Below are 16202 nucleotides of genomic sequence, written 5' to 3' on the forward strand. Positions count from 1 at the left end.
CAGCAAGGCTGGATCCTGCCCCTGCCGCTCCGGAGGCACCTTTCTTCTTTAGCCTCCTCTTGTTGTTGTGTCTTCAAGTCTCTTTTTATAGGCCTTCAGTTATGTACCTTATCACTTCTCAGTTTTCCTTTGCTTTTGTTTTCTCTGTGTATTATTTTCCTTACCCGACCCCCTTCTTTCACAGCAAAGTTTCATTTCTCTGCCAGAACTTCAGCAGCTTCCAAAGTAGTTCTTCAATTGATTCTCCATCCCCTTGTAGCAGCACTGCAGTTTCTTTTATCCGAGTGATGACAGGCTTTCTGGTGTGAGCCTTCTTCCCATCTCAGTTTACGGTTGTCTCTATTTTGTCAGTCTTAGCAGTGCTCACTGAGTCCAGGAGACATTGCCTAGGTATTGGTTTGTAGCAAATATAGGAGATGATGGCCTCTGTTTTAATCGTGGATGAAGGTAGTGATTTTTTTAAAAATTTGCTTAATCATGGTGGGAGACAGAGGGTTCCATGCCCTCAGGGAAAGCTAGCCATCATCTGTGATTTGGTACACAGAGCAGTGGGGCCAGTTTGCAACAGGTGCCAAGGCCTGCTGTCCATATAATTTTCATATATAGTCTGAGGTACGGGTCTAACTTCATTCTTTTGTATGAGTACATCCAGTTGTCCCAGCACCATTTGTTGAAAAGTTTCTTTCGCCTTTAAGTGGTCTTGGGACTTCTGTCAAAAATATGTTGACTGTAGATGTATCGGTTTACTTATGGACTCTTAATCTATTTCACTGATATATGTCTATCCTTATGCCAGTATCACACTGTCTTGATGAGTGCTGCTTTGTCAAATGTTTTGAAATTGTGAAGTGTGAATCCTTCAACTTTTTGGGGGGGGGGCTGTGCTGTGCAGCTTGTGGGATCTTATTTCTCTGACCAGGGATTGAACCCAGGCCATGGCAGTGAAAGTGCCAAGTCCTAACCACTGGACCGCCAGGAAATTCCCTCAGCTTATTTTTATTCTTCAAGTTTCTTTTGCCTTGTACTGGAACTCTTGAATTTTCAGTGAATTTTATTATCAGCTTGTCAATTTCTGCAAAGGAACCAACTGGGTTTCTGAAAGGGATTGTGTTGAATCTGAATATCAATTTGGGGAATATCTGTTAGATGTGGGTTTAAATAAAAGAGTGTAAATTAAAGGTTTTGACTAATGTCTGGAATCATTAACAAAACGTGGGAAGATAGGAAATGAAGATAGTAAGAAGGTGTGTTTTTGACACTGAGTTTATGCTACTGTGGAACACCAGGTGAAATGTTCAGTAGGCAATCAGAGCTTGTGTTAGATGTGGAGGAGAGAACAAGGAACTGTGAGAGCAGCATTAGAAAATGAGACTTCTGAGAGACGGAAAGGAGAACCTCTGAGACCTGAACGCCTACAGTGTCCGTGATGAGAGGGCAGGTGAAGGAAGAGAAGCCAGGGAATGAGGGGCAGAGAGGTGAGGGGGAGGCCAGGCAGGCTGCTGCTGGGGAAGCCATGGGAGAGAAGGTGGTCAGAAGTGTAGCTTCCTTCCGAGAGTGGGAGAGAGAGGGCTGGAAGGAACCGCCAGTTTGGTTTGAACAGGGACCTTCTTGCCTCCAGGAAAAGTTCACAGCTCACAAAGGATAATGCCTTTATGGAACAGGGATGAGGGTCCGTGTGTGTGGAGCCACCTGGGTTCTCCTGAATCCACTTGCTGGGATACAGACCTCATTGGAGCCAAGAGCAGGGCTGGTCCCACTCAGAGCTTTCTTTCCTCCCTCAGCTCAGCATGCTTCCCCAGTGCCTGCCCTTCCCCAAGTGGGGAACGTAGGAGACCAAGCAGCGGCAACTGTGCTCCGGATGGTCAGGCCCCAGGTGAGCTTCCTGAGTTCCAAGTCTGTGGCCCAGGAATAGCTAGAGCTCATCTCCGGGCCTCTGGCCCATTCTGAGTCTGCTCCTGTCGTTTCCCCGCCTAACTGCTTCCCCTGGAGCTGCTTCCATCCACTGAGTTCATTGACTGTATCTTGCCCTGGACTTCTCCTTTTATTAATGTGTCCTTTCAGCTTCCCACCCTCCCCCCACCTCTTTTGCCACCAGGGCCCTGACCCTGTGCTCTCAGTGCCCCTAATGACTCTGCCCCTCAGACTGGGAATGTCCCTGAGCATTAGAAACATGTCATTCCAGGAGGCTGCAGTGTTCGAGTTCCTGTCTGTGGACTATACTCAGCAAAAGTGGAAAGGTCTGGCACTCAGCCAGAGAGCCCTGTACTGGAACATCATGCTGGAAAATTGCTGCAGCCTGGCTTCACTGGGTAATGACTCTGTTCCCCGGTACTTAGAGTCTGTCTTCTTTACACTTTCTTTGGTATATTCATTTTCTTTTTTAACTTTTTATTATGAAAATATAAAAAGACAAAGGGAGAGAATAATATAATGAACCCCTCTCCATCATCACTCACTTTAATAGTTATTAACATTCTCCTTATTATTAACTGAGCTGGGCCAGTTTATTAGAGTTTGTAGTTGGAAGGAGTAGAGTGCCATTCAGTTATTGTAAGTGATGAGCTAAGTTACTTACAGTAAGACTAAAGGAATGGAAGCCCTGAACAGACTGACCAGCTAGACCAGACTTCGGGAAACGAAGCCTTGTGGGGACCTGGGAACCTCAGCAGTGGAAGTGAAAGGATTTTTACACCAGTGTCGTAAGACAGCTGTGCCCTGCGTATCCGTTTGCTCCTCCCACTGATACCTATTCTCCTTATTTACTCTGAATCTTTTTTCCCCCTCCGAGCTCCTTCTTAATTAGACTTTCTGTTTCCTCCTATGTTCTGCTTGCTGTGGCTCCTGATGGTTGCCTTCTCTCCATGCATCATTTCAGCTTGAGCTCTTGTAATTTCCTTAGTTTTTCCATCCTTCTGTTTAGAATTTATGTAAAAAGGGACTCCAAGGATGGTTCAGCCATTAAATATCAACTTTGTTTGAGCAGTACTTTGGCCCAGGCCACGCAGAGGCTGATGACTAATCTACAGATAAGCTACACTGGGGTCTAGTGCTTGGCCCTGTTCCAGTCACCTGTTGTCCATCATGGGCTGAGCTGGGTTGCTTGGCACAAAGCATGGTTGCCTCAGCTTCCCCTTCAGAAAGACGGGTAGGGCTGCTTCCTGGAAGGGGCTGTTGTCAGGGCAGGTTCTGGGGTTGACCGGTCTAGGGCAGTAGCCTACTTTGGAGAGGGTGAGCTTAGAATCAATGAACCAAATATCTTTAACTTTCCATATGCTAAGGTGGTATGATGGCTTGCGACCTTGGTTAAGATGTGATTGAAAGGAGCCAATATTTCTGTGTTTAGGTATGACCGTGATTGCTCTGCCTTCTCCCAACTTTTGTATTCAAAAATTCTAGAATTCAAAAGCAGATACTCAGCTGGTCAGTCTCATTATGACTCCAGATTATCAAGATACAAAACATGTATTTTGATTTACGTTTCAAATTATAAAAATTAATTTTTATAGGAGTGCCTACTGACACCTACCAGTCCAGTGCTCCAGGGACTAGGGGGTACCCAATTTTACAGCTTTGCTTTCCCCTTCAATACTTTTCCCCAGTATTTCTCTACCCATGGCTTCTCCAAATCTTGTCAGTATCCTGTTATACCAGAATCACTTCTTTATGTACACTTTTTCCTAATCACATCCTCATAATATAAATTTGCTTTCTACTCTCAGGTTTGCCCACATTGTTTCTCATATTTGTTTTGAGGTATTTGCCACCACTCTCTCTCCCCAACATCTTTGCTGAGAACTGTGGAACCATACAATGTCATGGTTGGAAAGGACCTTAGGGTTCCTCATTTTATTAAGGAGACATCACATCTAAGTGACTTCTGGAAGATCACACTATGCTTTACAGTCTGGTCTCTTGCCTTTCAACTGGCCTATTCACCTGGCTGTGCTGGCTCAGCATCCCTCTGTCCTGAGGGCTGTTCTTCCGCCCTCCTCCACTGACCAGCTTCCCTCCTTTGTTTTTCTGTCCATGAAGAAAAATTTGAGCCATTTCCCATTTTCTCTCCTGTTATTTATTTACTTTTGTGGTACACGGGCCTCTCACTGTTGTGGCCTCTCCCGTTGCGGAGCACAGGCTCCGGACACGCAGGCTCAATGGCCATGGCTCATGGGCCCAGCCGCTCCGCGGCATGTGGGATCTTCCCGGACCGGGGCATGAACCCGCATCCCCTGCATCGGCCACCAGGGAAGCCCTCTCCTGTTCTTAATGTGTCTCCTCATTCCTTACGTGGAATGTGAAGTTTTTTCAAGTACATAGACTCCTGATGATTCTCTTTCTTCAGTAGGACAAGAAATGAGTGAAAGTTGTTTTCTTCTTTCTTTTGGCAGCAGGTGAGAACAGGATGGAGAGTTCAGAGTTGCCTCCAAAGCAGGAACTTTCTAAAGTTTTGAAGTCATCTGATAGGACCTCAGTAGTACTCTGTGGAATGATTCCAGGAGGACCAGAAGCTGGAGATACCTGTGAAGAGGCTTTAGAGAAGCTAGAAGTTCAACCCTCAGGTGAAGAAGGGGCCAGACTGGAAAGGGATTTCTTGGAAATAACACAGGAAGATAAAAATAAATCCACAAAAGATGGGTGTGATGAATATAAGGAACTTGGGGGACATCCAGACCTGTCTTCCAGTCCTGCAGAACATCAAGGAGTTCTGAAGGGGCAGAAATTCTATCGATGTGATGAATGTGGCAAAGCTTTTAATTGGAGTTCTCACCTCATTGGGCATCAGAGAATCCACACTGGGGAGAAACCCTATGAGTGCAATGAGTGTGGCAAGACCTTCAGGCAAACCTCTCAGCTTATAGTCCATCTCAGAATCCACACAGGGGAAAAGCCCTATGAATGCAGTGACTGTGGTAAGACCTATCGCCACAGCTCCCATCTCATTCAACACCAGAGACTCCATACTGGGGAGAAACCGTATAAATGTATTGAATGTGGAAAAGCTTTCAATGAGAGTTCCAAACTCTTTGACCATCAGAGAACTCATACTGGGGAGAAACCATATGGATGCAATGAATGTGGAGCAGTCTTTAGTCGGAGTAAAAGCCTTGTCCGCCATCAGGTACTTCACACTGGTGAGAAACCTTACAAGTGTAATGAGTGTGGGAAAGCTTTCTGTTCTAACAGAAATCTTATTGACCATCAGAGAATCCACACTGGGGAGAAGCCTTATGAATGTAATGAATGTGGCAAGGCCTTCAGTCGAAGTAAATGTCTTATTCGACATCAGAGCCTCCACACTGGGGAAAAACCATTCAAATGCAGTGAGTGTAGGAAAGCCTTTAATCAGATCTCTCAACTTGCTGACCATGAGCGAATTCATACTGGAGAAAAACCCTTTGAATGTAATGAATGTGGTAAGGCATTCAGTCTGAGTAAATGTCTCATTCGACATCAGAGACTTCACACGGGTGAAAAGCCCTATAAATGCAATGAGTGTGGAAAATCCTTCAATCAAAACTCATACCTCATTATTCATCAGAGAATTCACACTGGTGAGAAACCTTATGAGTGTAATGAATGTGGGAAGGTCTTCAGTCATAATTCTAGCCTTATGGTACATCAGAGAACCCATACTGGGGAGAAACCATATAAATGCAAAGATTGTGAGAAAGCTTTTCGTGACAGCTCACAACTCACTGTGCACCAAAGAGTTCATACTGGAGAGAAACCCTATGAATGTATTGAATGTGGGAAAGCCTTCAGTCAACGTTCTACTTTCAATCACCACCAGCGAACTCACACTGGAGAAAAGCAGTCAGGTCTGGCTCGGTCTGTTTTTTAAGATGTGATTTTCTAAGACAGCAAGGAACTCTGAGTTGAGGTTTCTATAGAAGAAGTATGCTCACCCTGGTCTCCTCTTGGAACCACTAATCAAAGTGGATTATTCCCTAAATGCTCTCTGGTGGTCAGGAAGGTGGGAGAGTGGGAGTAACAGTACCATCCTTCCCTACTAAGGACTACACATTTCATGTGCTTGTAGGTTTCCTTTTTTTCACCTTTTTTTTTTGGCCACGCCATGCGGCTTGCGGGGGAGCTTTCCCGACCAGGGATCAAACCCACACCCTCAGCAGTGAAAGCAAGGAGTCCTAACCAGTGGACCACCAGTGAATTCCCTTCTTTCACTTTTTAAAAAAATTAAAATCTATCTTGTTTCTTAATTATTTATCCCACAATTATATTCTTAAGGAAAGAGATATTTCCTTATTCTATTCCACCTCCTCCATTTTATCATTTATATAAAGTCATTCTCCAAGACTCTGAGTCATACTTTCTACCTCTTGAATGTGGCCCTTTTAAAACTACTTTAATCTAGACTCTCATCACTTGTGTTCTCTACCTAGAAAAGCTTTTCTTCCTGTTGACCAATCTGTGTCCCTTGAACCTTTAAGATCTAGGTCATCTCTGAAGGACTTTCTTCTTAAAATGCTCCTTTTTTCCTCCTAACCTGTTGATTGACCTCAGTGTTTTGAATTAACCTGTGCTGTAAGAGGCTAATTTGCAATTGTTATATAATTGCCTTGTCAATTCTCAACCTAATGCCCCTTTGTGTCCTTTTATACTAACTTCATGTAGGCTTTCAGGTTGGGTATAGTATCTATTTCTTTTAGCATATAGATAATACTTTGCATATTCTAGTTGTTAAATAGCTTTTAAAAACTCGCCTCTCCAACTGAACCATGCTTAAAGTGGGCATGAACTCCCCTTTCACCACCAGACCTAAAATTTCTAAAGATGGGTATCATAGGATATCAAATACAAAGGCCTCATTCATATCTTCTCCTTGTGTCCTTTAGAGTCTTACTACTGTTACCTCAGCCTCAGAGAGTTAATGGATTTGTGTTTGAGTGTGTGCAGGTGTGTGTGTATATGTATGTATCTAGGTATTGGAGGCAGCTGTCATGTTCCAGTGATAATGTACTTTGCCATGAACACAGACTCCGGTTCTGTACTAGCTTTCTCCACCCTGCTGTCTAAGTACAAGAACAGCATCAAAGTTTACTGCAAAGAAGACTCAACTTCCATGGCAATTTCAGTTCCTAGCATTCTTGGATGATTGGAATGAACAGTAATGAAGTTTGTGACAAGATAATAGAGTCACACCATTCTGATTTCCTTACCAACTAGTTCTAGATGCCTGCAACTGTCATCTGATTTTTAGGTGAGAGGTGTACGCTTAATTATTGTGATTATCTTCTGGGCCAACTTTCATACCTCAAAGGCATAAGAAAATCTCTTCAGGGGATTTCCTCTTCTACAGTCATGTATCAGACACAAGTTTTTCTTTCCATCCTTGTAGTAGGGCCTCAATGCTAGGGGATCTTTGCCCCTGGTAGCTACCCTCTTCCTCTTAGCAATATGACAGGATCAGCAGTGTGGCAGAGGAGGAGGAGGTTAGAGGGGCAATGTCAGGCACATAACCTAGAGGAGAGAGATTTTTGTGAGCTGTGATTTATGTCTCCGAGACAGTGGAGAAGAAGGGGAAGAGAGTTGAGTCTCAAGAAAATAAGAATTAGGGGCTTCCCCGGTGGTGCAGTGGTTGAGAGTCCGCCTGCCAATGCAGGGGACACGGATTTGTGCCCCGGTCCGGGAAGATCCCACATGCCGTAGAGCGGCTGGGCCCGTGAGCCATGGCCGCTGAGCCTGCGCGTCCGGAGCCTGTGCTCCGCAACGGGAGAGGCCACAACAGTGAGAGGCCCATGTACCGCAAAAAAAAAAAAAAAAAAAGAAAGGAAGAATTAGATATGATTCTGGGTGAGGCGTCTCAGAAAATGTTAGAGTGTTTATTAGGAGCCTAAAAAATTACTGAACCGAGGACAGAACTGGAAATTTGCCACTTGTGAATATTTTAAATTTCTGTTATAGCTATATTTTTGGTGTTTATTTTCATTTTTTTTAAACCGATAGGACTTTCTTTTTAAAAATATTTTACTTTGGAAGCTCCCAGATTCCAGGGGAGAGCCTAACCCCATATGAACACACGGGTCCAGCCCTCTACTCTGATTTCAACATGACTGGTTATGTCTTTAGTAGAGAACCCTCTGTCGAGTATTGTAATTTTTTATCTTCTGGTTCTGCTCATACTGTACCACACTAAGTCTCTGGAGGGAGGGGTCCAGCACTGTTCATAACCCTGTTAGCTGACCACCACCCGTCCAGGTTAGGTGCTAAGTAGCAGTGAATATCCTTATTTGCTAGAAAAGCACTCAGGCTCTTGGTTGGAGGAAAAGAGGCTACGTTTAAAAGCCACACCTCAATTTCTACTGGTTATTGCTAGTGTTTTAATAATTAATGATTTAAAAAAATTTTTACTTGGATCCAATTACCTTGCTAGATTAGTTTTGCTTTGAAGAGTTTTTCAGTTTCATTTCCTAGCTTTTCTAGGTATACAATAAGTAACGATTGGTGTTCTCTTAATTCTAATCTGTATGCCACTTACGTCGTGCATGAGCACAAATATTTTTAAAATGTTGAATAGTGAATAACAGGCGTTCAGTGTCTTGTTCCTAACTTTCAGGAGAAAGGTTTTTTAGGATTTCACAGTTTTATATGGCGTTCACCCTCATTGTTTGTGATAAATATTCTACTCTGTTTGGGAAGTTTTCTTCTATTCCTATTTTTAGAAGAAGCAATATGTTATAGTGGTAAAGAGCACAGATTTTGTGCCTGGAAGCCTAGGTTCAAATCCTGCCTCCACCACTTTCTTTAGGTGTGTGATCCTGGGCAAGTTGCTTTGCTTCCTTTTGTCTTCCATGTGTAAAATGGAGCTACCTCATAGGGCCTTGAGGATAAAATCAGTTCGTAAGTGTAACGCACTTGAAACAATACTTGGCATGTAGTATACCCTATAGCAAATTATTATTATACTTAAGTTTTTATTAGGAATGGATGCTAAGTTCTGTCAGACTTTTAAAAATCTGTTGGTGTAATGTTATGGTTTTATCATTCTTTTCAGAATCGATTTTGCTGACAAGTTTCCAAATGAAATTTCCTTGTGTTCCTGGAATAAAATCCATTTTTTTGTGGTGATTTTATTTTAACTTTTAAGTACAGAACTAGATTCTATTTGCTTTGCAAAATGAATTTGGAAGTTTTATTTTATTCTCTTATTACCTGGAAGAGTTTGCATAATGAGGGGATTATTCTTTGAAGCATAAAAATAACTGGGCCTGATCCCTTTTTGGGAGGAAGGGGATTGGGAGGGACATATCTTTAGCAGCTGTCTTAGTTTGGGTTGCTATAACAAAATACCATAGACTGGGTGGCTTAAACAACAGACATTTATTCCTTACAGTTCTGGAGGCTGGGAAGTCCAAGATCAAGTTGCCAACATGGTCAGGTTCTGGTAAGGATCCTTTGAGTCTTGGCTGCCATCACCTTCTTGCTATAGCCTCACATTGTAAAGAAAGAGAGCAGCTCTCTGTCTCTTCCTCTTCTAATAAGGACATTACTTCCATCATGAATGCCCTACCCACATAAACTAATCTAACCCCAGTTACTTCCCAAAGGCCCAACTCTACCTACCATCACCCTGGGGATTAGGGCTTCAATATATGAATTTCAAGGAAACATTTGGTCCATAAATTCTGAGTCCGGCTTCCCCAAATTCATGTCCTTCTCATTTGCAAAATAAGTTAATTCCATCCCAACAGCCCCAAAGTCTTAAGTCAGCACTCCTAGTGGAAAGGCTGAAGTCCACAAATTCTCATCTAAATCAGATATGGGTGAGATTTGAGCTACGATTCATCCTGAGGCAGAGTTCCTCTCCGGCTGTGAACCTGTGAAACCAGACAGGTTATGTGCTTCTCAAATACAGTACTGGGGACTTCCCTGGTGGCGCAGTGTTTGGGAGTCCGCCTGCCAATGCAAGGGACGCGGGGTTCGTGCCCCAGTCCGGGAGGATCCCACATGCTGCGGAGCGGCTGGACCCGTGGGCCATGGCCGCTGGGCCTGCGCGTCCAGAGCCTGTGCTCCACAACGGGAGAGGCCACAACAGTGAGAGGCCCGCGTACCGCAAAAAAAAAAACACAAAAAATACAGTGCTGGGACAGTTACAGGATCAACATTGTATGTTGAAAAAACCTGCAGTTCTTCCCTCCTGTGTCACCTTCGCTACTCAGAACGTTTCAGTTCTTACACTTGAGGTCACCAGATGTGTGGGTGGCTTCCCCCACTCTAATTCTCTGCAACACCAGCGGGGTGTCCTATTTAACTCAATTCTGACACTACGTGGAAATAGATCGCACAGCTTAAGGGCTTAGTCTCATAAGACTCACACACACCTCATCCCCCCACCCCACCCCCACCAACTTTAGATACTAGTTCCAAGCCCAAGTTATCACCTGTGTTACTGACCAACCAGCTATAGATGAGAGGTTCCAACAGCCCCCTCTTTGGGTTTAGTTTGCTAGAGTGGCTCACAAAACTCAGGAAAACAGTTTCCTTACATTTACCGGTTTATTATAAAGGAATATGATAAAGGATACATATGAATAGCCAGATGAAGAGATACATAGGGGAAGGTCTGGGAAGGTCTTGAGCGCAAGAGCTTCTGTCCCTGTGGAGTCAGGATGTGTCACCCACTGGGGAGCTCTCTGAACCTGGTTCTATTGGGATTATTATGGAGGCTTCGTCGTGTAGGCATGGTCAGTCATTAAGTCCATTCCCAGCCCTTCTCTCTTATCAGGAGAACGGGACTGGGGGAAGGGGGCTGAAAATTCCGAGCTCTGAATCATGGCGTGGTCTTTCTGGTGACCAGCTCTAATCCAGGAGCTCACCCAGAGTTGCTTTATTAGAATAAAAGATGGTCCTATCACTTAGGAAATTACAAAGGTTTCAGGACTCCTGTGTCAAGAACCAGGGTCAAAGACCGAATATTAGAACAAAAGATGCTCCTAGAGCTCTTATGACTTAGAAAATTACAAGGGTTTCAGGGGCTCTGTGCCAGGAACTGGGGGCAGAGATCATTGTAATCTCACACATTCCAATTCCAAAAAGGAGAAATCAGAAGGAAGAAAGCGTGCTAGGGCCTGAGCAAGTCCAAAACTTAGCAAAGCAAGTTACATGAGATCTTAAGGCTCAAGAATAACTTTTTGGTCGGTCCTCTGCCCTCCAGGACCACCGGGGTGATGGTCCCACCTTCTGGATGCTCTGGGGAGCATCCAGAGCTCAGATGGAGTCAGAGCTCCAGGGGAGTCTATCCCAAGGCTCTGGGTGGTTCTGCCCCCATGGCTTCTGTGGAAGCTGTCTGGTCTGTTTGAAACCGAGGTGGTAAACCCTGATCATCTCTGAATCACCTTCAGGGTTATTCTTCCTTTGTCTTGAAGAATAAGCTCACTTTTGCAATCTGTCTTCATTTCTCGTTTTAGGACTTCAGATGCAGTCAAAATTGGAGGTTAGGGCTTCAACATGTTAATTTAGCAGGGACACAATTTAGTCCATAGCAATACCTCAATTCCCCTGCAGTACACCGCCAGTGGTAGGCCTAGATCTGCAGCAAGCCCAGTTATCCCCAGAACTACTTTTCATCCACTGTGTTGACGTCCTCATTGCTGGCCTGACCAAGAAACAACTTGACCAGTCTGTACATAAGGTTGTAGATCTTATGACATGCAGAAAGGGCCGACAACACTGATGAGATGCAGGGACCTGCTCTAAAGTGCAGTTTCTGGGAGCCACCTGGGCCAGTAATCAGAGGAGTATTCCTGATAAAGTCAGCCGAAAACTGCTGTCCTTGGCAGCCCCCACCAACAAGAAAGAGCCTCCATAACTGGTAGGCCTTCTTGGCTATCAGAGGCAACATGTATCACATCTGGGTATTCTTCTGGTCCCTTATGTCATGGTTACTCACAAGACAGACATCCTTGGATGGGATCCCCAACAGCAGCAGACTCTAGAGGCTGTGCAAGATGCATTGGCATGGACCCCGTCACTGGGACCGATGGTGCTTGCCAGCCCTCTGGAGCTCCACATCTTGGCGATTTACTTGTGAGGATTGGAGCCTATGGCAACAAGAGACTGCTACTTGGGTACATAGGCCCCTTGGGTTTTGGACTGGTGAATACTGAAGATAGCTGCCAGATACACCCCCTTCAAATGGCAACCCCTAGCTGGCTTTTGGCCCTAATGGAAACAGAGCTCCTGACCACCAAAGCCCTGTATGTGACCTTAAGACCTGAGCTGTCCATCCTCAAGTGAGTACTCACTTATGCTACTAATAAAATAGGACAGGCTCAGCAAAGTGCTATCATTAAATGGAAATATTACATCCAAGATCAAGCCTGAGTGGGATTCCAGGGGGTCAGCCAACTCCATGAAGTAGCTGTCTTTCCAGAAAAGGCTGAACAGGCTGTAGGCTCTCGCCACTCCCTTAGTGAAGTGCAGCCCATGGTTCAAAGATGTTCCAGCTGATGGTATAGTTTGTGTTTGCACTTTTTTTTAATGAGTTGGTCACTCAGATGCAGCCAGAAGAGGAGACAGAGGAGAGGCACAGGAGAAAAAAAGACCCAAACTTTATTATACTCACTGATCCTAGAGACAGGAGGCATGGCACTCCACGCTGGACCACATGGGTAAGCCACCAGGGTGGTGAAGAGTCAGGGGTCAGGAGTGAGGGGAAGGTTTAGGTCATGGTCTTTACAGGGATTTTCAAGGGAAAGGCAAGGCCGTATTTGATGGGTTTGGGGCTGAAGGGGTGGTTCCTAGTTGCCTAGCACCTGGCCCTGGGATGATAAAGGCAGACGAATATTGTCTCCTGGGGTGTATGGGCCAGTAGAGGTGGTGAGGCTCTGGACTGGTTAGTTTGCATATCAAAGACATGCCTCTGGCTGGGACATTTGCTATCTCTAAGAATTGGCTAGCCCTAGGAAGGGCAGTCTCCCCAGCCAGAATGTTTTTTTTCAAAGACATGCCTCTGGCTGGGACATTTGCTATCTCTAAGAATTGGCTAGCCCTAGGAAGGGCAGTCTCCCCAGCCAGAATGTTTTTTTTGGGGGGATGTCAAACATCATAGCATACAGAAAATTTAAAAAATATTTAAGTAAATAAGTCCTCTGAAGTTTTGGCATCATGTTAACGGAAGTTTGGGGTGATGATAATGGAGATGTTTAGAGAGTAGGGCAAAGTTGCCCTAAACAGCATAGAAAAGATTTTATTACGAGAGTAAAATAGAGGAACATTCTGTTCTAGAATGTAGAATTATAAGGAATCTCTGCAGGCCAGCCCATAAATAAGTTTCCCATTTTTTATGGCATTAGCCAAGAAAAATAGATTTGAAATTTTGGGAGTCTAAGAGCCTCAAGGTTAAGAAAAACAACCAATCACAAACAAGTCACTGGGTTTTCCCAAATAAATGCAACCACTTCAGCTATAGCCAATCAAGCAATTTCCTTGCTTTTCTTCCTTGTCCTCTCTATAAAAACCTTGCATCTAGCTCCTGTTGGTGGAGTGGTCCTAACTACTTCCAGGTTGGTGCTGATTTGAATTGATGTTTGCTCAAATAAACTCTTAAAAATTTTAACGTCTCAATTTATCTTTTAACAGTACCAACTGTTGGTGATGTTAAAGGGACATAGAAATTGTCATGACTCCTAGTGGAAGTCCCTCTCTATCAACTCTTACCTTTGCCTTCCTCTGATCCTAGAACTGGAATAATGCCTTTTGCTGATACAGATGGTTAATGGTCCCTGAGGAATAATGGTCATGAGTCCCCCAGGGGGAGGAGAAACCTCCGGTTCCGGTTGATATGAATGTGCTTCTTCATTAGTGGTCAGATTCTATCTTTGGCTTTGCCTCAATGTTTTACCAAGACTTTTGACCCAGAATCATACTCCTGCCCCTTCCTTGAATAGAAACCAATTATCTCAGTTTCAGAAGGAAGCTGCAAAGAGAAAAGAAACACGGACTTCTTAGAACCACCTAGGCCCAAGATGGTGGAAGATTTGACTTCCAGTAGATCTTGAGCCTCATTATACACTCATTGTAATACATTAGGATGCTAAAAGACACACCCGCCAGCACCGTGACAGTTGACAATTGCCATGACAACAACCGGAAAAACCCATTCAAGGACTGAAAAGGCGTGTTGCATCAGTTCCGTATCCAAACCGCACCCCTGTTCTTAGATAGGTCGTAAATATTCCTCCCACTCTTTCCAATTCCCTACCTTTAACCTCCACCCTCCTATGTATTTGGCGTTTCTGCCCGAACTGGGTTGAGAAGTTGATTTGTGAACTAGGTTTCGGGTTCTCCATTCTTTGGCCATTGAATAAAGCTTGTGCCGTTCCGGTCACAGCATCGGTTTCATAATTGGCTGTATGAATGTAATCGGGAAAAGAACCTCCCTGGCTGAGACAAAAGGTCGCGGGTCCAGTCAACCAATTTGGTAATACTTTGAATCCCCCTGTACCTCTTTCAGCAGCGCTGAGTACAGCTGCTAATGCCTCTGGATGGTCATCTGCCTGATCCTTCCTGTATGCAAATTACCTACAACATACCTCATAACTGCACTTTATGTTATGGAGTTGCCTGCATCATTTCTTTGGTCTCAAACTTCCTTCTCAGTTCAGAGGTTATTGTGGAGCTTAACAGTAGAACAGCCATCTTAGGCTGGGGAGGTCATTTCAAGATAAGAGAATTGCACCCTCCCCCAGTGGAAAATTACCAGCAGTCACAAGCAGTTGGCGGTCCTGGAAGAGTGAGTAACGACACACCCAGCCCTAACCACCACATGGGTGGAACATTAATCCGAGGGTGACCAGAAGGGACCATAAAAAAAGTCCAGTTTCTCTCCCCCAGGGGCAGACCTCCTCTTGGTCTCACCCACTGCTCCCTTGCAGTGTACTCTGTAAATCTCGCTTTCTACCCTTGCTTCTTTTTTTTCTTTTCTTTTTTTTTTTTTACCCTTGCTTCTGACTCGGTAAATTCTTTTACAGCTGGAGTTGCTGGCCCCATCACTTCACCCTGCGGTGGTTATCATTACATACCCCTGCCATCCAACACTTGGAATACAGCAATAAACAAAAACAGATTCCATAGTCTTTCTTCCCCATGTCTATGGCCTGACACAAAGGTAGACAGATCCCTTACCCATTACAATAGAGTTTCAACTCCCCATGAGAGCCTTCCTGATGCTGTCTCTACCCCTGCATCCAGAGGCATACCATAATCTTTTTGGAGGAAGATAGGGGAGGACTTAGGCGGGTAAGGGCTGGGGGAAGTATGTGTGTGAATTTCTGGTAAGGGAAAAGGGGCTGAATTCCATTTTAAATCCTTTTTAGTACTACTTAAAGTATCAGTATTTCTTTGATACAAGTTAGAAAGTAGTTAAAAAATTCACTTACAAACATCACTTTGTAAAAAGAACACATTGTTTGATTTCCTGTTTTTTCCCCACAAAGAGGGGCTCAGGGTTTGTGACCAGAAGGAGTGAAAATCCCACCAGGACAATTTTCTTTCTGTCACTTGGCTACAGCTGATTCTCAGTTGTACATTCTGATCTTTCTTCGGCCACAGTCCAGACCCCCATCCTCACTCACCATACCCAAACTTATCTCTTCACATTTCAAAATAGGAGGTAAAGGAAATTCCCTGGCAGTCCAGTGGTTAGGACTCCAAGCTTCCACTGTTGCGAGCCTGGGTTCCATCCCTGGTCAGGGAATTAAGAACCCCACAAGTCTCGTGGTGCAGACAAAAATAAAAAAATAAACAAAATAGAAGGTAAAAATTAAGGGGGAACCTTTCCCCCTTCTTTTTCAAAGTCAGAAAGCTGATGTATTTTAAATTTGAAAACACGCAGATGAACAAAATCCTTCAGTCTGTGGCTTTTGCACACTGCAGGGAATCAGGGTAAAAGGAAGGATCCTGCACTCCCGGGTTGTCAACTTTGGCTGCATGTTGGGATCACCTGGGGAGTTAAAGAAGTAGGAACCCTTGGGCCCCACCCCCAAAGCTTTGTGCTTAGCTGATTGTAAGGTCGGATCTTAACAAACGGCACCGCGAAACAGAGGAAAGCTTCAGGTGAGCTTTATTAGGGAGCGCTCCCAGACGAGGTTCACTGGTCCGAGAGAAAGGGGGCCAGAGAAGTCGCACCCGGGCGAGGGTTGGGCAAGATTTTATACGGGAAGAAGGGAAAGGGGTGTGGTGAATCT

General features: G+C 44.5%; 1 protein-coding gene across 1 annotated transcript; it reads left to right on the top strand.

Annotated features, from left to right (window-relative positions):
- The first annotated feature begins 2182 nt into the window (after positions 1-2182).
- Positions 2183-9084, top strand: LOC111164243 (uncharacterized). The gene is made up of 2 exons (XM_089919085.1): positions 2183-2309; positions 4386-9084. Exons 1-2 carry the CDS (start codon positions 2276-2278, stop codon positions 5837-5839), a joined length of 1488 nt encoding a protein of 495 aa, XP_089775211.1. The 5' UTR covers positions 2183-2275; the 3' UTR covers positions 5840-9084.
- Positions 9085-16202: the final 7118 nt, after the last annotated feature.

Source organism: Delphinapterus leucas, chromosome 10 (genome assembly GCF_059928025.1).
Source record: "Delphinapterus leucas isolate spDelLeu-1000000601 "Yukka" chromosome 10, BTC_Dleu_Yukka2, whole genome shotgun sequence".
In the NCBI taxonomy this organism is placed as follows: domain Eukaryota; kingdom Metazoa; phylum Chordata; class Mammalia; order Artiodactyla; family Monodontidae; genus Delphinapterus; species Delphinapterus leucas.

What these genes read in the sequence shown, in the direction of transcription:
- LOC111164243 (XM_089919085.1), top strand. Translation starts at nt 2,276, where the DNA reads ATGCTGGAAAATTGCTGCAGCCTGGCTTCACTGG. An exon ending in CTGCAGCCTGGCTTCACTGG is followed by an intron (nt 2,310 to 4,385) that starts GTAATGACTCTG and finishes TTCTTTTGGCAG; the next exon opens with CAGGTGAGAACAGGATGGAG.